General features: G+C 44.1%; 1 protein-coding gene across 1 annotated transcript in view; it reads right to left on the reverse strand.

Moving 5' to 3' along the window:
- Positions 1–24,844, reverse strand: part of LOC104568750 (SET-binding protein-like) — a gene marked incomplete at both ends in the record, with an annotated part of 122,691 nt that extends 97,847 nt beyond the window's left edge. Inside the window, one exon of the mRNA XM_088538344.1 lies at positions 24,761–24,844. Within this exon, the coding sequence (XP_088394470.1) occupies positions 24,761–24,844 (84 nt within the window). The remainder of the gene's footprint in view (positions 1–24,760) is intronic.
- Positions 24,845–26,706: the final 1,862 nt, after the last annotated feature.

Genomic DNA, 26,706 nt, shown 5'->3' on the forward strand with positions numbered 1-26,706 from the left:
AAAGTGGGTTGTGCTTCCCAGCCCCTTCCTTTCCACAGTGGCTCTGGCAGTGCTTGGCTCCTGCCTGTCCATCAGCAGAACCCCCTTCCTTTTAACTCACGAAGGAATTCGGCAGCAGAGCTATTCCAAAACGCAGCAGCTGCAGAGCATTAAGGGTGCTCTAACTACTAAGGGGCATCTGGAACATCTCAAAATTAGTATTGCATCAGTTCACAGGCCACAGATATTTCCATACAATGGGCACACTTCAATTCATTCCAGCTTTAGATATATTCCAGCAGCATGCCCCACTGCTGAAGACTGGGAAAACCCTTGTGAACCGCGAACGTTTCGAGTTTGTCAGTGAATGATTTTCAGCATGTCTCGGCAAAGGGGAGTAACTCGCGACAAAACAATAAGATTATAACTTAATTCTTACTAGCGCAGGTGCCTACAGTCAATAAAATGTCCTTTGGGGCAAGATACTATAAAAACTTACAGGTCATCTCACAAGACACTGAAGGGATAAAGCAGGAGTAAGGAAGGGCTGAGATACAGCATGCAAATAAAATGAACACGGTGATTTCTGGGGAAAAAAAGATAACATAGCATTCCCTGGCGTCTTGGTCCTATTCAGTCTAGTTTAACAGTGGGGTCATCTAAGGAGGGGATTAGCAGGCGGGGATGACAAAGAGCAGGATGTGGGGAGGGAACACAGCCAGAGCTAAACCACAAGAGCATCCTGGTGACACCACCAGCCTCCACGGGTCCCTGCTCAGACCACTTTCTTGTTCCTCTTCTTCTGGCCTACGTTCTGTAGCCAAGTCCTTCCTCCGTTTGTCTTTCCAAAGGGCACATGGCCCAGAGCCTGGGGAGCAGACGTGAATGAAAAAAGGAGAAAAGGAAGAGAAAAGAGAGAAAAACTGTGTGTGTGCACTGTGGGGCACAGTGCCGGGTGTAACTATGAGGCTCTCATACAGTCATCGTTGTGGTGAAGGGTGTTGATGCAAGCTAAGAAGGCACTATTAGATAATCTTGCCCAAGGGTTAGGTTTTGGAAGAAGAAGAGAATGGGACTTTTCAGAAGTGCTCCACATAAGCCTACTCCCACAGCAAGGAAATATGTGAGCTTTACTGCTTCATTTAATAACAGCAGACAATGCCGAGCACTTCTCAAAATCTCACTCCGTGTATATGGAAAAAAAACTGAGAAGATTATCAAAAAAAAAAAAACACTTAATAGTTTATTCTAGACTTAAAGGATCTCTGGCATTCTTAGAAACCCAGTGTGTAACCCTTTCACTGAAACTCAAGAGGATATGAGGACCTAGCTCTGCTGGTCTCCTTTGAAGCTCTTTGATAGCAGAATGATAAGAGCACCAATAGAGAGAAGAGGGAAGAAACAGAGATGACAGGATAAGCACAACTTCTGCAGGGAAAGGACTCCTTGTGATACTTGCTCATGGCTCAAGACACCTGACAAGAGCAAACAGCAAATCACTCCATACCTAGGAAAGAATACAGATGTTTCACCTCTAGTTTCTTCCATTTCTGTACGTAAATAGCGTTTTTCCTGCTTCCAGAAGGAAAAACAAACAAACAAACAAAACAGAGAAAAGACAATTCAGAGGTTATCCCCCCTTAATACTTCGGGGTGAGGCAGGCAGGTTGCTTGATACCCTGTAGGCATGTTTGACACAGTGAAGGCTCTTGATAATAACATGATAGATAATAATAAGATAGATAATAACAAGATAGATCTCCACAACTCCTGTGGGCAGGCACAGAGGCAGAAGGAAAATACGTTCTCAGAGGGACAGATCAGCCTTTTCCTCCAGGCGCTCCTGAGAACAACGCGGCAGGTTGAGTGGCTGAGGACTTGCTTGTGGACCTCAGGACCCAAGGCGACCTCCCAAAGCCGCACCAGGCTGGCTCTCTGGTCACCATTGCTGACTACAGAGTCACAGCAGGGTTTCCCGGAGTCCAACTTTAACATACAGAAGGGGAGGAAAAGTGGATTTTGCCTCTGAAGAGAACATTTTAAATCCCGTTTTTGGAGGTTGAAAGTGGGCCTTACTGTGGCTGTCGAGAGGGTGGGAAAAAAAATGGATTGGGAATGAAACAACTTTACTTGTGAGACCCAGGCAGGGGCCCAGCCTTGGCGCTGGAGCTGCTGGCAGACTGCTCTGGCGACGCTGGTGGTGGGCAGCACAGTGCTTTACACAGAGGAGCGTCCTACTCCCCAAGTACCTCACTAAAACAACCCTCAGCGACAGCAACACTGCCACACATGCGAGCAAATGTCTCCCCAATCTTCAAAAACTCATTACAGGATCCCAGTGGGATCACCAGGACGTGGGACCATCAATCCTTGCTGTCGGCGCAATATCAGATTCCAAGAGGTGACGTCCCTCCCACCCACACGCATGCTGGTGGACTGTGCAGCACCGTTGCTTAACGATGGACCACGCTGGCAGCTCACAACGCAGCTTCAGATTTACAAACATATATATTTCAGGTTTGTTCCCTGGGTCTCTGAAGTATAGATCATTTTTAGACTAGCTAGGGGTTGTGACCTGTCTCCTGGACTATAAATCTTGGAGGACAATATACTCATTTTACTTTGCTCCTCGTATTCTAAACCAAAAATGATTGCCCAAAGTCTGAATGGGAAGGGAAAGTACACTCTATCTGTGCAAGCATGAGAAACAGTTGTAAAAAATATATAATTCAAATGGAATAACACATGCAGAATAACATGCAGTCCTTTCCCACATAGCCTGTGTTGTTTTGATTGTGTGTATGTTCAGTAAATATGGATGGACTGGAAATATGGCAGCGAGCAAAGGGACAATATTCTAGATATATTACAGATGATAAAGGAGAAAGCAAATAGAGTCCAACACTCAGGATCATCCCTTGACTTGTCCATCACTACAACCCAAAAGCCCTTAAATGGATGTTTTTCATAAAAATGTCATATTCTGTTCACCATTGAAAGCACAACTAAATGACTCCCTGTAGTTTGTGTTAGGAACAGCGTTAGCCTGAATGATGAGCAAGTGTAGACTTAATAGTCTACACTTCTGTCTGCGCATACGGAAATCATTTGGGACACACCACAGGTCCTCTCTGAGCACAGCAGACACCATCGACGTTTAAATCCACGGGAGCATCAGCTCCAAGGGGACACGCACACTCCACACTCCCAGAGAAGAACAAATCCAGCGCATTTGGACTTTCAAGACTGCTTCACTTCAAAACTGTCACTTACTGTGATACAAGAGCCTTGGGCTTTACTTCCCAGGAAGGGAAATAAAAGGCTCTGAACTTGTGGGCACCTTGGGCATTGCCTTTGGCTGCCTCGTGGCTTGCCAAGTCTTCAGAGCTCCTTAACGTCTCTGCTCCGAGAGCCGCTGCAACCCGTCTGTGCTCTTGGATAGAGCCTGTCAAGACGAGCACATTCCTTTCATGACCGGTGCTCTACTAGCTTAAAAATAGCAGTAGAGGCTGGGAAGGTGGGAGGAGAAAAGAGAGATTCAGATCCAATTACCTTGGAAGGCTTCATTCTCATTCACAATAAGAAAAAAGAACAGGCTCTGTTCTGAGCAGGGCTCCTGTGAGAACAGGGCACCCGAGAACAGCGGGAAGGTTTCAGATCTCCCCATCTTCTAACAGCGAGGAGAGGGACAGGCGCGCACACATGGCACACATAGACCATGTCATCACGGTTCAGGCTGTGGAAGGGTCTGCCAGGAAGGCTGGGCTGCTGGAAACCCAACCTTGGGGAGCAGGGAGGTGGCTCTGCTTTGGTTCCCTCCTCTTCAACACGGGCAAGTTCATAACTTCTACAGCTAGGACTCAAGAAGGTTATACAAGGTTGCAACACTCCTGTTTTTTCTATGGTTCTTGCATGCAATTTTGAGGGAAAACAGCCTACCACCCCTTCTCCCAGACCCAACTTCCAAACAGGAACTGCCAAGGAGCGAGGGAGGAATGGAGGCAGCCACAGCAATTGAGGAAGGTCAGTGGAGACAGATCTGAAGCGTGATTATCCCTCACGCTGGACAATCTCCATGGACCAGCCCCTCACCCAGGATAAATCAGCACAACTCACTCCAAGGCAGCGGTGCCAACAGGCACCGGCCGACAGATCCACACACAGGGCAGCCCCCACCTCCCTTCCCGGCCTGATCCCAATGGACAGCGGGATCTGCATGGGCCCCTGCGGCCCGGGAGCGAGGGGGCGGGTGAGTGGAAGAGCAGGGGCCTAAAAGGAGCATCCGTGGAGGAACAATGTCCGAAGAGCATCCAGTCGGACGGCACATTCTGTCCTGGCTGTCAGACCCGGCCCTGTGTACATTACTCCACGGTCTATATTTAGTCCCTGATGTAACTAAAGTCAATAGGATCCCATTAGGGCAGCTGCTACTAAGTCCCGAATAGGCTCGCGGAGCACAAACTCCTCCTCTTCGTGTCAAAAATCTGGACATATACAGCTACAGAGCCTCCACGTGTTTATATACAAAGGGGCACAGTTTTGAACAGAAAATATATGGCTGTTAGCATAGTTTAACGGTCTGCTGTATAACAGTGCGGCATTTTGAAAAGAGACATTGATTCTTCTTGTCTAGGGGACTAGTTTAAAGGCTTTGAGCTTCCCTGCAAGCAAATAGGGGCCTTTCCCTTTTTAGGGTATGTTTCTACATTGGAGCATTCCTTATCTCTCCTGCTGCCCATGGATGCTGTGGAGGACATGGTAGTATTTTCTGGGAAGAAAGAGGTGCCTATGGGACAGAATGATTACGTTGAGAAGGCGACGTTTTAGCAATTAAAAAAAAATATGTCTTGTGTATTTCATTGCTTAAATAAAGGCTTTCACTATGTGTCATAGGAATACTCATATTTGCTCGCTTTTTCCGAAATGAGACTCCAGTTCAAGGAGTAGTTCATAGTTCACTGCCGCAGCTCTGAGAAGTGCAGGAATTAAAGTAATTACCAAGATAAACAAAAGTTAAAGGCATCATTCTGAAAATACAAACACAGGAAAAAAATATCTCACGCAAGCTACCAGCTCGAAAGGATCCATCTATCCATCTACTTAACTGTTTACACCATTTGTTACTTTAGCCCCAAATGGCAAAAATATCTGAAAAGAGAAAAATAAAGACTGCTCTAAAATAAACACATTTCAAGAAATGTTCAAGTATTACAGGTGGAGACCTCCAGTTAGTATCACCCATATTCAGCCCTCTTGGCTCCATCAGATGTGTTAAAAGGGCACAAAAAAAATGAACTTCCACTAACTTTTTTAAGCAAATATAACTGTTTCTCCCAATAGCAATGCGCATTCACAGTGCATGATGACTCAGGAGGCTGCAGACATGTTGCCATTTAGATCAGTGGTTAAACCTAAACCAGCCAGTGCTAACCAAATTTTGTTAATGCTGATACCTATCTAACAGCTTTTCAGGAATGAATGAGTGCTTATTAATTTCTAAACATGACAATTAAAACCAAACACCATAAAGGATGCAAATTAGCCAGGATTCAGCGCACTTCCAGTTTCATAGATTTTCAGTCCTGTGGGCAAACATTTCTGCTCACACCAGTGTGGGTCATGGACAGCAAAGTGACAGAGGGCCCTGGGGAACAAGGCACCTGTGAAACCCAGAAGGACGTGAAATCTGAACGCTCCAATGGGCCATGAAGGTGCATCCCACTGCGAGCAGAGCCCAGACCTCAGCAGGGAGCTGAAGGAGGAGCCCTCTCTGGAAGTCATGCTAAAATTATCTAGACCCTGAATATTGTGTGTTACAGCAAAAGCTCCCAGGTCACCTTCTACAGGCAATGTATGCAGTTTATAAAGACATGGGACCCCCAAAGAATCACTGCTTGGACTAGGGAAGCAGCAGACAAGCCTCAGGTGGGCTGTCACTTGCTGGGGTCAGGAAGGAGTAAGAGCAAGGGGATGAAAACATGACATACGTATCAACTAAGCAATGCACTGCCTCTGCAATGAACACCAGACAAGACCTGAGGTGTCTGCCTTCCTCTCAGACCCCCAGGTGTGGAGACTGCTCCCTAAAGGCTGCCTTTCTGTTTCCTCACAAGGTCACCAGCAGCATGAGATGATGGGGAGAAGCAATTTGAGGTGATGAATCCCCAGCTGTGTCTCTCTGCTCCTCAGCAGCTGTGCAATCAACCAACCCATCCATGGAAGTGTCTCCTGGGGACAGGAGATACCTCCAAATGGCTCGGACGGTGCGGTGAGGCCAGCAGGAGTGAGCCAGGTTGAGAAATCCTTAGTATAAAAAAGTGAGGCCCAGACTGTCTCAGCTAGTTCTGATCAGAAAAATGGGCCTGTCCTTACTGCTGAAAATGGTTTCTCTAGAAATTCATTAGAGTGGAGAAAGCCCTTTGTGCGCTGATGCCATATGGAGGAGGAGATCGGTCTTGAAAGGTGGGAAGCCTGTAATTTTACTGGCAGTCTAATCACTTAAAAAAAAAAGTTTCTGGAGCTGTGGAAATTCCAGGCAGCATTTCCCATTATATAAGGGTGTTGACTATAAATTATGGGCAAGGGAAAGAGTTTTCCACTTGTTTAAGAGGTGAAGAATTTCCAGGCTTAAAAATTCAGGGCTAAAGCAGGTGCTTATGGTAATGTTTGCAGTAGAAGAACAATAGAACAGAGCAGAACAGAAATTCCATTTTCTTTTTTTTTTCTTCCCTTTTTTTTTTTTTTTTGGCCTTTTTTCAGATAAGAGACTCATTAAAAATCAATAGGCCTAATTTATCCCTAGTAACATTCTGTTGAAGTCTGTAGGTTTTCCTTAGGGATTCATTTAGCTTAATAGGTCCTGATGCACAAACAACCAAGGCAAGACTTGGTCCTTGGAAGTTACAAAGCAGAAAATAGTGTTACAGGACTTGATCCTGTCACTCGCTAAGACAGAGCAGATTGAAGCATCTGATAGGCTCAGAGCCCTTGAAATATTTCCAAGTACTTCTTGTGATGAATAAATGTTTTATGGCCAGGCATGTGTCACACTGAATCAACTCTTTTACTGATCTTGCTAATCACACAATGAGCAAACAGAGATCAATTTATACGTTTAAAAGCAAAAAAAAAAAAAAGAGAGAGAGAGAGAGAGAAAGAAAGGGACGTGATATTCCATCCCTTGTGGACGCTGGCAAAAGTGAGTCATCCTGACCTACCATGAACCTTGCAAGGGGATATTTTCTTCCAACCCTAGGAAATCAACATTCCCCTTAAAAGACTTTTCTCTCACAAAAGAGGAATATATATATATATATATGTATACATATACACATACATATATAAAAGCACAATATAAAGAGCTTGGTTTCCCTGAGAATACGTGACAGTGAATTAGTGGCCCTCAGGTGTCAGTATACAGGCCAGCGAATTAAATTAAGCTCTTTGCTTCTGTTCTAATGTAGCAGAACTAATGCAGTCACGGCTCAGCACTGCGGCCTCTTAAACGTGGGCACTGCTGCCACGACGAAGGGAACCTGCTCTCAGTCCCACTGGGACGTTGGCTGGAGCAGCCCTGGGAACCGTGACATAACGTCTGAAGGGACGGGCGGCAGCAGCAGCAAGGGCAGCGCTGCTTCCAGCCCTAAAGCCATTAGGGGGGAAAATCAAGCACGGTGGCTTTTAAGCACGGTTGGAGGATGCATCATGCTAGAGGACAAAAGAAAAATCCCTGATGAGCAGCATTTCCCCTTTTTTGTTTGTTTGTTTGTAGGTTGCCACAATGGCCACCGTGCAGCATTTGGCTTTGAAAAACCCAAGACGACTTCTGCGGAACTGCTGGTGGCAACACTGCAGAAAGATCTACCTTTATAGAAAAAAAAAAAAAAAAAAAAGGAGAAAGGATGAAAAAAATAAGAGACTGCTGCTGAAGACTTGGCGTTCCCACACAGTTTGTACTTCTCTGACTATATCTTTCATCTCCCTGCTCCTGTCCCTCCCAGCACCCTTGCTACACAGTAGCAAGTAGAAAGCAGGGTAAATATTAACCACGATAGGAAATGATTAATGAATTATCAATCGCAATCCAGTTGCATAATGCAAACAGTCGGTGGGTAAGGAAAAGTACTGGCTGCTGTATCCTCAACAGAATGCTGGAGAGCAGGTGGGAGCAGAAAGTAAATTAGAAGGAAGGTTGGCAAGTCTACAGCAGGTCCCAGAGTGTGTCCTATGATACATGGGCTGTGCTGGTAACTCTTGAGAAAGCAGAGCATAAAAACTCAGGTCAAACAGCATGCTTGACTTGCATGTGGACAGCTGTGAAGACCGTGCTTCAAAAGCCCCATCTCTCATCCATGCAAATGCATGGGGCAGATAGGCTATCATGGCAGTTGCTGCTGCTAAGCCAGGCTGCAATTGCACAGTCTTGAAGAAAGTAGGAGCTGCACTGCTCAAGCCTGAGGCTCTCGCTCCGTCCTCGCTCAGCGCTGGAATTTCCAGCTGGTTAATGAACAAATAAATACTCTGAAACTTTCTCAGGAGGTTGTCAAGATATTTTTACTAATAACAGTCAAGCCTCATGATAAATATATATATATATGTATAAATATAAAGAGTTCTCCTAACAAGTTCCCCCCAGGGTAAATTGAAGCAAAGTGGTGATAAGGTCAGTATTTTCAAATGGAGTTACCTAAAATACCCAGCAAAGTCAATAATAATCTAGACAGCCACTAATTTGGATGACTCCACTGGGGTGTAACTGCAAGATTTGGAACTCTTATGTTTGAAAACGTCGGCCTTAAGCACTTGCTCGTGGTTAAGGAGCAGATAAGGAGCAGACCTGTGCTGGCTTTCAGATCTAACCACTAAAACAAGGCCCGAAAGAAGGTCTAAAACCAAAAGTGGCCACACAAATTGGCACATCCTTCTCCTTGAGAGAAGGCTGTGTGTGGGAAATGACTGTGATTGATGTGAATATCAATCAGAGCAATGTGGAAGCCATCTGCAGTGGAGGTATTTCCAGCAGACACTGCAAAACGGATCTCCTTTGCTCCGTCTTTCTCACTCCTTTCAGAAATGCAAGTGTGAGCAGCTCAGTGACGGCCTTCTTTTACATTCGGACAAGGATGACATTGAGTGGCGTATCTTTAACAGCTCTTGCTTTTCTAGTTGAGCATTAATGTTTAACAAGATCAGCCTGCAGTTGCTCGTTAGTGTGCAGTGCTCCAGCTAATTAATACATCACCAGAAGAGGCAGCCTGAGAGAAGAGAGTGAGCAAGTGCATTCCAGAGGCATTTCTCAACCTTCAGAGAGGGAGAAAGAACCAACACAAAAACAAGTAAATATGGGCAAAGGGTTCTTCAGAAAGAGAGGAAAAAAGAGTCAAGTCCTCTGAAAGTTTGTGCAGAAAGGCTAAGCTGACTGTCTATGAGGGCACTGTCTCTCATCACACAAACATCCTCCTGACAGAAGGTAAGTATGTAGTCCATGAAGAGAACCCAACAAAAAATGAGTAGCCCACGATGAGAAGCGACCAAGAGATGGCTTGAGTGCCATAAACACATGGCATTACAGAGAGCACATGCATATCCGGAGTGGAAAGAAGGAACCATCTCTTCCCCCATACCAGCAAAGCCCTCTTGGTATTTCACCTTCTACTGGTGTTGCCACAGTGGGGTCCCAGAGGTCAGTGCCTGACTCAATGACACTTTGAGTAGCTGGTGGTACCTGCTTAACACATGGAGAAACAGGGGAAAGAGGGCTCTGCAACTTAGGGACGGCCATCCAGGAGGTCAGGAGATGATCTACTGAACACAAAAGTCTCTTTGGACAGCAATATTTAAGATCCATGGAATGATAATCTGATTATGAGGAGACTTGGTGACACTTCCAGCCAAATTTCAGGTTGGCATTAATTCCTTTTCCCACCATCTGACTGGATTGCCTCAGGTTTTTCTCCCAAGACAGTGCAATGCTTACTGGATGTGCATTAACTTGATAGGATTTTCTTTAGAAATGATATTTTTCCTAATTCTCATAAACGTAACATTTCCTGTGAATTTGTTTTTATTTCTCTGGTTTTATTGTCCAGGTTGAGTGATAATTTCTGAATTATGATGAAGAGTAAATATTTAAAACATGACTTCGAACTGAAAGACTTATTGTCAATTCAGAATTTCAGTCTAATTTTAAAACCGGAGCAGTAGTTCTGCAGCTAGTGTTTGAAACTTGTAATCATCCTTACCGTATATCATGTCTTAGATCCTAATGTTAATTTTTTACTGTTATTTTAGATTGTAAAAGTGAAAATCACAGTTATGTTTTTATGGCAAAAAACACTCATATAGGATATAAAAAATGTATTGTAATATGAAAGAGCAGGTGAGGTTATCAAAACTATTAAGTTCATTTTTTTGAAATTTTGCCTTGAGAACTGAGTAAGGAAACAGAGGAACGGGCTAATCTCTATATTGTATTTACAAAAAGGATCCAGCTGCTACAAGGAAAGCATGTTGCAGTTGCCAACATGGAAGTAATAGTTATTTGGTGGTGAATCACATGTCCTTGATTAAAGTTTGTACCTATATGTGAGACACTATCAGGAAACTTGGATTTGCTAATAGTGTTAACATCAAAGTATTTGAAGATCATGGGCCAAAAATACAGGATTAACTCAAAAGTCATGCAATTTAGATACTATTTATGTGACTTTTGACTTTTTGGGGATTAGGAATTCAGCCTCATGGATGCAGCTGCAGAGACTTAAAGAGAAAAAGGACAGAAAACGGGAAAACAAAACACTGCACACGTCCTATCATAATATTCTTAAAGATGACAGCAACTGGCTCTGCATGTCCCAAACCAAAGCTCAACGCATGCAAACCTGTTGTCCTGCCATTCCTGTATCCAGCTGAGTGCTAAGAGCACAACAGGGGCAGGAGGCAGAGATTCGGATGGAAATGCTCCATCAGACTGAAATGAATCGGACAAGTGAGGAACCTTGGCCTGCTGAGGACAAAAGCTGGTCGTTGTTGTACATGAGTCTGCAGAGACTAAATGCTGGAGATGGGGTGAAGAAAAGAAGTGATGGAGGAAGAAAAGTATGTTGTATAATGAGGAACAGCTCAGAGTGATGCTTTACAAGTAAACTGGTCTCTTCAACACAAAATATGATCTTAACTTCAGCGATGCTGTGAGCATCCTTTCTATGGAAGCAAATATGATACCGGGGGAATAAAATTTTAAATAGAAACACTTTTTAGACAATCCAGGAGCAACTATGTTACTTAGCAGAAAAAGCTAAATTGAATTACCTTTAGTCTCACATCTCATAGACCCAAGGACATGTTTATATATATAAGCATACACAGAGATTTCATCTTCCAACATTACTAAGCAAAAAATGCAGGGAACAATTTTGCAAATCATTAAAATAAGTGTGTTTTTTATCAATACACTGAAAATGCTCCTCCTCTGAAATGAATTCAGTCCAAGGCAGCCAGGGAACTGCAACCTTGCAAGCTGCCACAGCTCAAATGACCTAGCTGGGGACTCATCATGGGAAACGACAGGAAACCTAAACTATAAGTAAGATCACCAGCCCCAGCTAAACACTTTCTTTGAAACATATCTGTGAGGGAATAAAAACAGGATGGCAAATAAGTCAAGCCTAAATACTCTGACATATCCTGCAATACCCTTTGCACTCTCTTTGCAGCTCCAGAAAAAGCCAGGAAGCTGAGTAGCAGCTCTGCTTCCGCTCCCTTTTCACCTCCCTTCAAGAAGAAAGGCTTTTAACTTCATTATTTATATCATCATTATTATTAATAATAATTAATGTTAATATAAATAATGGGTTACACTTCCCCCAGGTCTGCACTGATGGCAATGCAACCTTGGGCCAACCATCACCCATCTGCCTTAATTTCATCACTCATCAGTCATGTTAACAGGGCAATGCAGGAGAATAACCTAGATCAGGACTGTGTAGGACAGTCCTCATTAGCGACACTGTCCATCCCATTGAGATGGAGACGGTCCATCTTAATGGTCTAGTCTCTGGATCATCTTAATGCTCTGCTCCATCTTAATGGAGCAGTCTCTAAAAGACACAACCCTTCAGGAATAGCACAGATGAGGCAAAATAGGGCCCTTCTCTTCCTTAACTTCGTAAAAGGAAAATAGTAATCTTTGTAATTCACATATTTATAGCAAAAGGTTTATCATCTCAATCTTGAGAAAAGAGCAGATTCACAAAATTATTCAGTGAATTTGCCTCAAAAGGATTCCCTTCCTATCTCTAATTTTTTTTTTTTTTTGGTGGTGCTAGATTATTTTTCCAAAAGGATTAACATTACCCTCTTGGTATCTGTGCAAATGGGTGAATTTACCTTGTTACAATCTGTTTCAGCTGAACAAAGGAAAGAGCTGCTCATTCCTGGAGGTTTTTTTGTTTGTTTGTTTGTTTGTTTTGTTTGTCATTAAAAAAAGTTTCCTGATGGATTAAGTTTTGCAAAAATAAACATTTGTTTTGACATCCCTGATGACAAGAATATTCATGATAACGGATGTCCCAAATCCAAAGATGCAACTAGTTAAACCTCAAATAAAAGGTTTTGGAAGAACTTAACGGGCCACATAGCTCTTGACTTGCTATTAAAAAAAAAAAAAAAAAAAAAAAAAACCCAAAAACCACATCAACAGTCAGCACTGACAGAAAACTCCTTGGATGGACTGCCTGGAAACCCCCCACCAACCCGCTTTTTATCAGATCTGCCCAACAAATCCATGGCCTTTCTTTTGATTCCCGTTTTATTGTGGTGGGTGTTGCTTCCCTGTGACCTGTCGCTACCAGAAGTGGCTCCATTTCAGCCAAGCGAAATGTAGAAGAGTCCTTCAGGATGAAAGGTAAGATAAGAAAAGCAAGTTATTCCACCAAGTTAAAGTGCGGGTCTTCCAGGGGAAGAAGAGCATCCGCATTCATGCGGGTTGCTGTTTGGCTCCACCAGGAGAGATGCCCCTATTCTTCTCCAGGCTCTGCCCACCAGGCTGCAAGTGAACTTGGGCTCAAGAGGAGCATCTAAGTTACACTCCAAACGCATTACTGCTCCTCGCGCGCTGCTCTACGCCCTCGGAATAAAACGGACAGTGCTTTGAAGTCTGTAAACCGATTCCTAGGTAACTGCCTAGAGTTTCTCCCCTCCCCGTCCTCCAAACAGCTTTTCATTTGATGTTCTGGCACCGAACTAATCTGAGAAAGGATCAGAAACTCGAAGCTATTGACAGTAGCGACAGGACTGTCTCAGCGTGACAGCTGATTGAGCCCATCTCGCATTTCACTGACAAACTCAATTGCTCCAGTAAATCGAGTGAAAGTCAATACAGGCAGCTCCTGCACGGGCCTTGTGTTTGTGTCCCCCCCTCCCCAAGCCCTCCTGCGGCCCCTCGCTGCTGCGACCAGCTGAGACCCCACGTAACCACATGCAGCTTGGAGGTGAGCAGCCACCGCAGCGCAGCTGGGCTCCCTCCGAGAATATGGCAACGCGGCATTCATCCTGCTGATAGGGAAGCATTCCTTCTCTTCCTTCACCCCGCTTCTTCCTTGTTTTTTCCTTCCAAAGACCTCAAGGCGGGATTGCGTGGTGAGGGCCCACCACTGTTGGAGGTGCTGCATGGCAGATCCTGCTGACTCCTGGCAATGCCCACGTGGCCTTCGAGCATGAGAAGAAGAAATACAGGGCTGGCTCCTCTTTCCCTTCTGGAAATCAGCAGTAAAAGCAGGGTAGAAGTTGCAAGATCTCACAAAGGTGAAACCAGTGCAAGAAGAGGCTCAAGCCGCTTGCAAATGGCAATCCCATGGTGACAGGGAGCAATGAAGCAATTAAAGCAGCGACTTAACAGGCTTTTCTCTGTACTTTATTTGCAAAGCAGGCATCTGTCCCCGTGGCCTGGGTCTTACAGCGAGCAAACCACCCAGCAGATGCAGCAACAGGCCCAGAGAACCTGCAGTTGTGCTCAACACCGTGCAGGGAGAAAGGCCACACGGAGAGGACCATATTCAGGCTACTGTTTGCAAATGAGAACCAAATAGGTTGCCATTACCTATAACGAAGTGCGAGGCTGGCGTGGTTTCTGTCTCTCAGATTTCAACACGGTTTATTTTTATAGAGGCAGCTTCCTCGTGCAAAGTGCTGGCAAACACACTGCTGGCGGGGAGGCTGAAGAAGGGAGAGGGGCGGCTCGTTTTGGAGGGTGCAGAAACCTTTCCTGATGTCCGGGACGGAGTAAGGAGAGATGGGGATGGCACTCCAGCAGGGAAAAAGTGACATTTTGCAGATATGCCCCAATGTGGTCAAGCTACTAGTCATGTCGAGGAGAAGCAAAGGTGCAGAAGCAGGAAGAGGAGGAAGGAAAATGGTGCTAAGCGGGTATCAGGTGAGGAGAAGGCATGGGTAAAAGAGGGCAAGATGAGAGACAGAGCAGAGCTAAAGAAATGCAGGCTCTGTGCTGCATGGAGCTGTATCACTGCAGACACTCCATCTATACCCAGAGCACCATCCCCAAAATCTTGCAGCGCGTTGAGCACAGCCTCCACTTACTCTATCCAGGGCACAGCTCACAAAAGCCACACTGTCCCGCTTGCCCCAGATGTCAACCTAAACATGACGATGCCTCCACCTCACGGTTACGCTCTGGCGCCAGCATCAACACGGGGCCAGGCTGCCAGCTCCGCTCCCATCGCTGCTCCCTGGCAGCTCAGCGCCGGGGCCAGAGCATCCCGAAGGCTTCCCCTGCCTCCCGGTGGACACGTGGGCCTCCAACCGACTGACCTCATCTGGACCAGCATGGAGCGCTCCGAGGCAAAATAAACACAGCGCGTTGGAGCTGGCAAATCTTTTCAAAGGTTTGAGCTGGGTTCCTCTCAGTTTTCACTCAGTGCTTTATACGTTTTGTCCACTGCAAAATGGGAGCATTTTTAATATTCCCAGATCCAATACATATTTTATGAACCTTCAAAAAAGCTGCCTCCTCCGCAGTTAATATTTCGGTTCCAAAGTTAACTGGTTAAAACGCGCATTAATAGATTGGGCATGGAAAAAAAAAGAAAAAAAAAAAAAAGGCAGGTGAGAAATGCTGGGGGAAGAAAAATAGCAGCAATGTTTAGAATGGCTCTGGAGCCAAGACAGCAAACCTGGTCTTTTTAATGGGACCACCCAAGCGAGTGAGACCTTAAGCTCTTACTCACGTGTGCTCAGCTCACTGCAGTGTAATTCAAAGTCCAGAAGGGAGTTACAAAAAGTAATAGTGGGGTTTAATAAGGGCTTAGGAGATGAGAGAAAGTACTGCATTCCCAGCAGAGAACTTGCCAGCAGAACATCATGCAGTCTCCAGCTGTGTTCAACAGACACAAGACCAGGAAGACGGTGCTGCTGGAAGAAGCCACCATTGCCCTGGCTTGCCAAAAGCCAACTGCTGTTCATCAGCTTCTCCTGAACACATATAGTGACACAGCATTTTTCTGGAGGTGTGTAACAACATCTCTTCTGACCACACTTTGACTTTCAAACCCAAAAAACCGACAAAGCCCCAAGTCTCTCAAGAAGCTTGCCTACCAGAATTGCATTTGAGCACTGGCTGCATCCCACAGCACTGGATCATTCTGGGATTGCACCGTTTGTAACCTCGCCTCTAGGAAAGAGGATGACTCATGTGCAATAGCAGAGGAGGGAGAAGCAGGACAGATGAGAGAGGAAGAAGACAGCAAAATCTGGTGCCCGACATGAAACACTTAAACTTCTGTGGGAATGTGATCCTACCCTGCAGTGCTGCAGTGTTGCCTTTTTTTTTTTTTTTTTTTTGCCACAGATTTAAAAAGAAGGACTTTTCCTGGTGTCACTGCAGGCCATAGAGGATAAATCCAAATGACAAGGCTTAAGTTATGAATATGGGGAATTAGGGATGAGAAGTAAAGCGGCTTATAATGACTCTCGCATTTGCTCTTTGGTGTACGAGCCCTAGCATTGATTTTGAAATGCCATCCTTATACTAGCAGCAACTCAAAAACGAAGATGGAGAGAGTCTCTTCACCTGGCAGCCTCTTTAGGGGGATTTGATAAGGAGAAAAAGAGCATGTAGAAGCTTTTGCAGGCTGCTGCTCAGCAGGAACCATTTCCTTGTTTTCCATGTCCAGCAGCTCAGATCTCGCAGCACGGGGGAATGCAGAAGCCTGGGGAAACCACCCAGCAGCCCAGGGTCCTCCTGTACCCACAGCAACTTCAGCAGCCTCATGATGCTAGTTCAAGACCTGGCCCACAACTTCTGGAGACAAGTATCTGAAGCCAAACAGAAACTTTGGTCCCACCTCATCATCTTGCAACCTAGGGAATGGTGAACTGGAGAAGCTAATTTTACTGCTAATTTTTTCCTGATCCTATCCCCAAGATACAATTTTGCAAAACAATCTGAGCTCTTTTTAAAGCGCTTAACATCAACCACCAAAGTGATCACGATGGGTATCTTTGGTGAAAGAAAGCACTTCACCCTCCAGAGCTTTTCCCTGTTTGCTAAGTGACAACATCTCCCAGGCAGAGTCTACACCATCCCAACAACTGAGTTAAATAACCACTGCTAGAAAGAACTCACTTTCCTAAAAAGGCAGCACTTGGAGGGAAAATTAGGATAAAATAAGGTAAGTTTATAGAACAGAGCAGTGTCAGAGAAGGAGAGCTGATTTCCCCACGTCCTGCACTAACAGACAGCTGCTAGGTTGACTCTGTTGCCCTCCAAAAACACATAATTATTTGAGGAAGGACAGTGAGGTTTCCTGTGGATTTTCATTTTCCTCTTCATATTTTCTCCCAGCAAAAAAAGCCATTAATATTCGATCATTCCTGCATGCAAGATGCAGTTGCTATAACAGTTTGCACTTAACAGCCTCCAGTTGTAGGCTAAATTGATGACACTTAAAATGTGCCCATGAGCCATAGCAGAATGACCCCATTATAACAGTGCCTTAGTAGTGCTCTGTTAGTTAAGACTATGTTGACTGGTTTTGAGGGCTTATAACCCAGATGTAAATATATTCTGTAGGCTGGAACCAGCTGCGGAGGGAATTTAGTCCTGCAGCAAACACACACCATTTTCTCCTACGTTAGATCAGATTTGTGTCTGGTTCTTTTAAAGATATGACATTAAAAAAAAAAAAAGAATAAAACATCTCCTCTGTCAAGATGCTATTAGAACCTATGCTATATTTCAAGCAAGTGTTGACCTACCTCTGGCAAGGCCTACACCATAACTGAGTACTCCCTGGTCTTCAGCATGAAGGATATCTGTGCCGATTCCAGCGCTTCCCAAATAAAGAGCTGAGGTCTGGTCGGAATTAAATCATGTGTTTATTTGTGTAGAAAACCTGTGGCAGAGTCCAGCACTGACAAGTGAGCTGACTCAGTAGATGCTGAATGACTTCTTATCCCATTGAGTGTTATAGAAGAAAATTGTCCTGTTAAATTGGTTTTCAAGTTATAGCTTGAACAATTTCTCCCTGCAACAGGTTTTGCTCTCAAATACCTCTTTAGTTAGAGTTTGGGGGTTTTCTTGGGTATGTTTCTGTTTTTTGGTTTATTTTTACAGAGCTTTTAAGTGGCTTCCAGGAGGTATGTTTTAAAAACTGACTTTGACCCTACAATCAAATTCTAAGCTCAGGGTACACATGCATCTTAGACTGTCACTAATCTCTTGCCAATTCAGACTTGTAGACACAGATAAGAAATTCACCAAGTAGGATATAAGGAAGATTAAAGAGATAAAATTAACAAAGGACTGCTTAGATGGAGAAATGCAAAAATACTCCTATCAGCATGGTCAGTTCGGCAGCAGAGCAGGTGCCCATGAGAAAGTCAGGAAGAGTCATCACCTGAGTTGCTGGAAAGCTTAATTGCACAAACACCCCAAAATATTGTGTTCTATAAGGGATATCCTTGCACTACCCAGGCCTTTGCTTAGATAATCAAATTATTTTCCATTAATAACTAATGCTTTAACGGAACATCTTCTGAATGCAGACCATCTACGTGTGGCACAATACCTGACAGGTGACCTGCTGAGACGCAGGTCTTGAAATTCATCTTATCTTGACACTTACTCTGGGATATTGGGAGTAAAAGATGGGTGCAATCAAGTGTTATAAGACGTCCAAAATCTTCCACCCAAGAACTCAGGCAGCATTTTTCCAAAGGGACCAGTCCAAATCTTAAGGTACTCCTTTTCCACTCATTCTTTTGCCTTTCCATCGCAACCCACACACATGCACGTTGTCTGCTCTGAGCCTTGCAGGAGCAGATGCAACACTCTCCCTCCATCCACACAGGCAGATCAATGAAGACAACAAAATAGTTATTAATACTCCCTTGAATTCCAGCACCTGAAATGACATGAGACAGCATTTTCTTCATCTGCTTTAGCTCCCTTTTACCACGCTCACGGGTGTTTGCCTTTGACAAGTATAAGTGACCCTTTCAAATCCAGGACTGTCGATGACAATTGATAACACTAATTTTTTCATGTGTGAAGCACTTTTCATTCAGATGGGTCTCAAATTGCTTTTTAAAACCAGCCTGATTCACTTCACCCAGCACTGAAATGAAACTACCTCTGAGATGGAACAAAGGACTTATCAATATAAGGTGGCAGTACACAGCAATTTAGGGCAGGAAGCGAAGAATAATGTATCCCGCTGAATGCGCAGGGTCAAGTCGAGTTGGCAGAATACATTTCCTGAATTGGAATCTCGACAAAATATCCATTGCCAAGAGTTGTGTACTCCAGCTCAGGAGGGAAAGTGCCATGGGATCATCCCTCACCATGGGGGGAAAGCCCAGCCCTAAGTTTGGCCTTGCTAGCACGGGCAGAACATCATGGTGAAGCCCACGTTCAGAACCGACTCTGAGGAAAAAACACTTTAGTGACTGTCATTTCTTGAACTGTTCCTGCAAAAGGGCATGGTGAGTTTTCTGGTGGTTCTTTTCCCCACCACCCTTTTCCTGTAGAAAGGAGTCTATTTAACTTCAGTCTACACTTCACAGGAAGCCCAGCCCATGTGGAAATGGATATGAACTGTAAGAGGAGATCACGAGGCGGGAAACTCTTGAAGTGAGTAGAAGACTATTCATAAACTGAGCGAGAAAAGGAAATAGGCAATTAGAAAAGGTCACTAGAAATGTCAGGTTTCCAATGGCATTGTGCGAAGAGAGGTGTAACCCACCTCAAAACACACCCGCTACAGCTGAACTTGCACAGGACACCCACGACCTCAGGCTCTTCCATTCACAAGCTTACGTCTGAGAAGTTTCTTTCATAGCAAGATACCTCAAAAACTTACATAAGAATAAGAATGGGGACTTCTCCATACAACTCCATACAACAATTCACAAGTCATTCAATTGCACAAAATAAATGAACAAAAACAAATAAACACACAAAAAATCCCCAAACCATCATCAACATAGATCCTTAGCACTATTTTCAATGATCACCAGGGCACAACTGCCCTGGGAATTTGGGCAGGTTCCAGAGAAACCTTCCAGAGAAAAGGTACCTGGTGAACCCACCCTTCAAACATTTCTTGTTCCAAAGTGAAATGTCACGGACAGGAAGGGATTTCAGGTTTTCCTTCATTTTTCCGGAGCAAATATTCTACACTGCTTTGGTTCATTGGAACATTTTTCCTCCTGGGGCATCACCAGTAGCAAGTGAATTTTGGCGGGTGAATGGACAAGCAAAAAGGGTCCACATCATGGAGACTAACACTCATGTCATAGGGAGAAAAAGCTTTGACCAAGTGGCAGTAACAAGACGCAGAAGTATCACACGCCCAAGGACTTGGAGAGCAAAAGACAAACAGTCGAGTCAACATAAGTCCAGAGGCTCAAAGGCAGTTTTCAAAAGGCGCTGGTGCCAAAAGGGGCACCTTTATAAGTGGTGCCATAGGGAATTGCTGACCCAGGGATCTCCCCTATGGTCCTGCTTTTCTTGCATGATCACCTCACCTGCTTCCCTCAGTGAATGAAGCGTTTTTAAAGGTGCCTCCTCACCAGATAACTCAGTTCATGACTTTGCTCTTTGTGCTTTTCATACTGCTTCAGCTTTTCATTACGTGGGCAGAATCCAATGATTTTTGAGCAATCCAAGAGACAAACTCTGCCACACGCTCAAAGAAGGAGAAACGGATGATACATTGACTCCTCCTCTCCCCTCATTCTTTCCCTCTCCTTTCTCCCTCCTGTGGACCTCCAACCCTTAGTCAGTACTAGCATTTGTTTTTTCTCCTATTATTCCTCCTAACAGAGAGAAATGCTAACACCTAACACCATGGGGATGAAATCCAGGCTTGCTGATATTGCAGCACTGTCTGCTAAGGGAACTTATCTCCAGCACAGTCCAGTCCAGGTCAGCTAGCTATTTAAAGAAGTGGGTTTATTTTACACTTTTTAACCCTCCTTTTCTTCCCCAATATCCTCTCCTCTCCCTTTAAAAAAACATAAATAAATAGAAGATGGGAAATTACCAGTAGCTCAGAGCATGTAAAATTTAACAGTGGTTTACCAGATAATTTGTATTGGGCCCTTTGTCTTTGCTGTTACTTTTATTATTCAGTAAATGCCTTCAACCATTAAACCATGTTACTCCCACAACTACTTTGGCAGAGATCAAAAGAGTGTGGCAGTTTGCTCCAAATTCCTGTTGCTACCCTCCAGGTATTGAGGAAGGAGATGGAGACCAACAAGGTTTTTCTTTTCTTTGCTCTGTTTTAAGGGGTTTTTGTCCCGGATCTCCATACAGTGGAAGAAAACATTTTAAAAGGTAATTAAGGTGTCTTGTTTTGAGGTGGGGCCTTGGGGCCACCAGTTTTGATCCAGCACTTAAGTCATTGTGCTGAAATGAAGGTGACATCCATTAACAGCGGGGTCTTATACCTCATGAAAAAGAGCTTGCAGGGCTAGGAAAACCACAATAAATCTGAATTAAATTACCGCCTGCTGGCAGCAGATCCCTGGTGTCACAAGTGGTCAGGTTATATACACAGGTCTGCAATGCCAAGTCCGGTGATCTGGAGAAAGCAGCTGGACTTCTCACAGCTTAGTGCCAGAAGCAAATGCCTTTGTGCTTTTCCATCTGGACACAGAGTTTTTTCAATAAATCCTGAAGTCCTGGTAAAGTGTTTGATATGGGGGACATTCACATTCCCAGAAAGTCAAGGCCAACTCAAGTCTCGTCAGCTGCTGAAATCTGCTGCAGCCTGGACATGAAAATCTTATCCTTGTAAGGACTGCATGGCTCTGGCCTCCAAGAGTATTGGGTTGCGGTGGGGTCTACCCAATTTAAAAAAGAAAAAAAAAAAAGTACAGATAAATAAAAAATAATCTGTGATGTTATTTCACTCCCAACACTGAATTCAATCTTTTGAAGAAAAACAGTTCTCAGGAGGCTTCAGGGGAAAGGAGGACATGAGATGAGGCCGAAGAAGCCCACAAGGGAAGCTGCCTACTTCATTTTTGGAACGTGGACACCATGTGTGTCTATTTTTAATTTTGAACCAAGTTCCTCCGCCTCCTGCCAGAAGTCCTGGGCACTCTGATGGTGTAACGGGAGCAGCGGCCCAACCAGTCCCTAATAGTTATTGCTTCTTAATAAAGAGCAGCACTTAGGCAAGGGATGAAGTTACTGTTGGAGGGGTCATGATTAATAATGATTAATCTGATCCTTGCCCACATGAACTGGATCCACCATTCACTAAATAATTACTTTGCAGCGTGGATACCATTTCCAGAGGAGACACACATTTATCATATTAAAACCAAAAACAAACATACGGAAGGACAGCAGGATCAGAGCTCTCAGTAACACTTGAGCTGACATAGCGACCAGAAAAGCTAAGCAAAAAGGAAAAAAATAAAAATAAATTAAAGGAAAAGAGCACTTAAAACACTGAGGAGCTGCCTACCTTTGGGGAGAAGCAGGGGAAAACCAAATAAAGCTAAAGCCTGCGCAGGCAGAGTCTCATCTGTTGAGGATGTGGAGCTCTTTGCTACTCCTAGTTCTCAACCTTACACCTGTCTCCAATACATACATTATTTGTCATCCCACACACTTTTCCCCTTTTCTAAAATGACATTTTGCCTTCCTCAGAAAGCACCAGACATACACAGCTGAAATCGCTTCCCTAGCTTGATGTTAACACAGCACCTCGCACGAGGCAATCCACGTCCCCGACTGCTGCCCTCATGCAAGGAGGCGCTGCAGATAACAAGCAACGGCATGGTAATTTATGGGGAGGCATAAATTACGGGGAAACTAATCACCGCTCTGAAGGGCATAGATGAACCTTGCAATTACAGCAGGACATTTGTGGGTCAGGGGCTTTGTGCTGCTGCCCGGAGGTGGTCGCTTTTTGGGACTCCGCTTCGTCAGGACTACCCACAGAAGTAGAAGAAGATGAAGGACAAGGGTTTAAGGATCCTGACATTTCTATTGTACCACTTCACACTTCACCTCAGCTCGCAGGATTTGATTTGAGCGAAAACTGTCAGGAACTGGGAGGTCCTCTGACACGCTCTTGCGGTTCCTCTCCTACTCTGGGGAGGATCCAAGGTGAAGTTGGGACTCTCGTGAAATCCCAGCCGCATGTGAGCCTGCTGGGACGTCTGATCCAGACAGCAAGAGGGTCGGGGTTTATTCATTGGTGACTGCACCATGGAAAACACCCAGCCGCAGAGGTGCCGCTGGCTGCCCGACACACGGGAAGGCATTGCAGGTGGAGATTAAAGGACCTTCTCCAAAGGCACGCTGGAGAAATCCCAAAATGTGGAACTCTCAGCTGCAGAATCTTGACTTGGTTTAACCAAGAATTATTTTTTTCATCAGCCTCGACTTTTTGCAAGGCTCTGAATTAATTTGAAAAGTAAGTTATGGGGAGAGGAAAAAAAAAAAAGGCAAATCTTTGCAAACCATCATGTTTCTCTGAGATGTAGAGGTTAGTGCTAAACCTTGCAACACTCAATGATGTAAAAACATACACCTGTTTACAACTGCATTCAAGAAAACATCAAATAAATTTACATTTTCACCCCAGGAAAACACAAAACAGGATCAAAAAAAAAAAAAAAAAAAAGGCTGCACAACAATAACAAAGCTAAATCTTTAAAATGAGAATGGGTTGGGGGAAGGAAAAAGACGTTAGCAAACAAAACTAAATCCAGCATGCTCTTTTCCCCCTTATGCTGTTTTTCTCCTTCACAAAGTGAAACAAGCTGCTCCTAAAATAATGCTTCCTTAGTTTTCTGGCAATTAGTGTTCTGAAGGATTAGGCTACAATCATAGGCGAGTGTTTGCCTTTCCCAGCCCATGTCACCGCAGAAGTCTGTGTTTACCTACAAGGCCCAGGGGATAATTTATAAGCTGCACTTAGGTCTTATATTCACAGGCAGATGCGCCACTCTCGCCACCCACCCTCCTGCCCTAACTTCCTCTCATCTGAAATGAGAGGAAATCATCCCCTGTCCCCTGAAATACTGACAGGATCCCATCATAGGCACCATAAATGCTCTTTATAGCCTCCGTATCCAGCAATTTGCATTATAGTTAAAGCTGAACCAGAAAAAAAAAAAAAAAAAAACTTAGAGCATCAACACTTCACCAAATACCAAAAATTAGATTTCAGAAAGCAAATGAATGCAAAGAAATAAATTATCTTTGTCCCAGAAAATATTAAATACAATGGGATTTTTTTTCCTTCCTTCCCTCCGCCTGCTCTATAATTAAAGTATTGTCATCAATGAGTTTTAGGTCAAAACAAAAAAAAAACATTTCTCCTTCCAAGAATTCAGCCCTTCTCCCCATCAGTAAATTATCCAGAGTTCCTGGAACATTGTGGACTATGCTTGAGGGCTATATCTGTTCTGATGGATTGTTCACAAGCTGCATGAGAAAACAGTCAGCCAGTGATTTGACATTTGAAATCAACTGCTTCACACCAACACGTTTCATGGTGGATGACCCAATATTTATAAAATGTGCCCATCCGACTCAAATTTTGCTCCATCTTCAGTATGAATGATCTCTGGGTTCAGGCATCACTTCGTTTCAACACCAGGTTAGCAGACCTCTGGGTGACTCTTGGTCTGAGCCCACGCAATCACTCAACTCTACCAGCAAAACACTACAGTGATGTCAATTTGACCAATTTTAGAAGAAGGTACCATTCCTTCTGGGCAAATAATACTGAAACCATCAGTTTTCTGTTTGTGAGCAAGTTTTTAATGTGGTTATAATTAGCAACCTCAATAAAGAATGTTCTTTTTGGTGGTGTCACTTCAGAACAAAAGCGTGTAACAAATGGTGCTTTTCTCTGTAACTGTCACACATCCAGACAGCTACAGCATGAGACCAAAGGTTGCGTGCATTTAGCCAGCAATGAAGTTTAATAATCTTTAAGAATGACATTGCCCAGAGTGGATTATTATTAGGAAACAGAATTCATGAATAAATAAACCAGATGGGAATAAGTCAGGCCAGGGCATTAACAGCTCCTAGCGCAATGAATCCTTGATCTCGCTTGAGGGTTTTTCTACAAATAACAAATTTAAAAGCATTAATGCAGTATCTTTGTCAGACATGCCAAAGACTCCATTTGTGTCCAGGAACTCAGATATACAGCAGCACAATTCAAATGAACCAAACGTTAACACATTCTTTTATTTCCACTAGTTAAAGTACATATTGACTGACCTGATCTGAGTCTTTTACCGGAGCATTTTTCCCTTTTCTGCAACCACAACTCATGAGCAGTTTTGCATCTCCAATGACTTTTCCCTACAAAAGATAATTCAAGAAAAACATCATCACAGTCTGAACCATCAAAGTCCAATATGTTTTTTATTTATGACAGCTGGCAGGTGAAGAAAGGGAGAGCCATCCTGCAATGCTGGGAGAGGTCCGGCTTCAGAGAAATAGCTTGTGTGCAGCCAAGTCATCCTCAAAGACCAGCATCAGGGAGTCCATGTAGACTAGGAGAGGGGCAGAAGGAAGGCAAGGTGTGCAGAAATAAATACAGGGAATATGGACAAGCCAAACAGAAAAGGAACTAACACAATCCATTATCTTTGTATCCATCACAGTGTCTATCACAGTCAGGGAGTGTTGTGACCAAGCTCGAGTAACTTGACCTAAAACCTCATATGCCAGCACTAATGTGCACTGTAGCCAAACTAGTGCTTCGTGATTAACTAGGTTTAGCTAAATACAGATACACAGCTGTGACTTAGCCATGTTTGGGGAATTGGTCCATATATTTGCTGGCTAATCTTTGCCATGACTTCAACAGCCTATGTTCATCAAACATTACAGTCTGCTCGAGCAGAGCCAACATCACCATTAAAATGCTCTGGAGATTTATTTCAGAGGAAACGGAGTCCCTTCACGCTCCCTCTGGCCACAGCCAACAGTTTGAGAAATAGTCTGAGCTCAATAAACTCCTTTTCACTGACAGCCCATAAGGTTGACTGAGCATAATCCATGCAGCAGGATGCCTCACATTAATCTGATTCAGTTCTGAGGATATTTTGGATTACTTTGGTTCCTCACCAAGGAATAATCAGAGCTTATCAAATTGGACAACTTCATAACTCACCATGGTAGAAAGGGACTTGGATTCTAGATTTGCTCAAAAACTCCTTGAACTCAGATAGCAACGTGGCTAATCAAGTCCCCATAAACCCGTCATATTTACACATTCTCCATCAGAGTCACACAAAGCCATCATCTTTTTTCAGACACCTGCAGTCTCCAGCTGAAAAATAAACACTTTCAGCATTTGCTGGGCAACAGAAGGGGACTCTACTTGTGTGCAGCTTTGGAGAGCAGCAAGATTTCAGCTGGATGGATTTATATGGAAAAGGAGACTACAACATTAGAGCAGTTAATGAGTTTAGCAAAGTGGAACCACTCTGCCCTAAATGATGAGGAAGGGAAAGGGCGCGATTAAAAGGAATTGCAGCCATTCTTCAATGTCAGGCCGTAGCAGAGAGATGACCCTCGGTGGCAGGAATTACAAACAGGAAGATAAACTTGGGATCACCTCCGGAGCCTGCAACCTGCCAGGTGTGCTGGGGTCTCTCATTTTGTGTCCCCCAACATCTCAAAAGCTCCAGTAAGGCCAGGTAATATGCAAAATATATTCTTTCTGCTCCTTCCAAATGCACGCTGAAAAGACTGTGTCCTGATCTGATATGTAACCAAAACACTCCAACGCTCAGGCCTGATCATACACTATCAAAATTCAGTGTTTTCAGGGGACTACTTAAAACTGGCAGCCTCTGCCTTTGGCTCCTATTTATTGAAAATATTTTGCTCTTGCCCCCTTACTACAATTCCTTAGTGATTCAATGTGTAATATCTTAAATTCTAAAACCATAAAAGTAATAGGCAGAGCAATTGAATTAAATTACTACTTCAGAGGGGAGAAACCGAGGCATCGGAAGGGATCCACTGACCCAGGAAACCTTTTTAGATACTCCAGACTCTCTGAGATATGATAAGTCTGAGCCAGGAGGGACCTAAACGAGACCTTCGAGGGCCTGACGGGCGGCTGATGGATGTGCAGGATACCTTAGGGAGTCTATAGTGGCAATATATGCCTGTGTTTAGGCAGTTGGATCCATATACCACCTCCTGGT

This window comes from Tinamus guttatus, unplaced genomic scaffold, assembly GCF_059628265.1.
Source record: "Tinamus guttatus ecotype Peru unplaced genomic scaffold, ASM5962826v1 Tinamus_guttatus_pri_ptg001021l, whole genome shotgun sequence".
NCBI lineage: Eukaryota > Metazoa > Chordata > Aves > Tinamiformes > Tinamidae > Tinamus > Tinamus guttatus.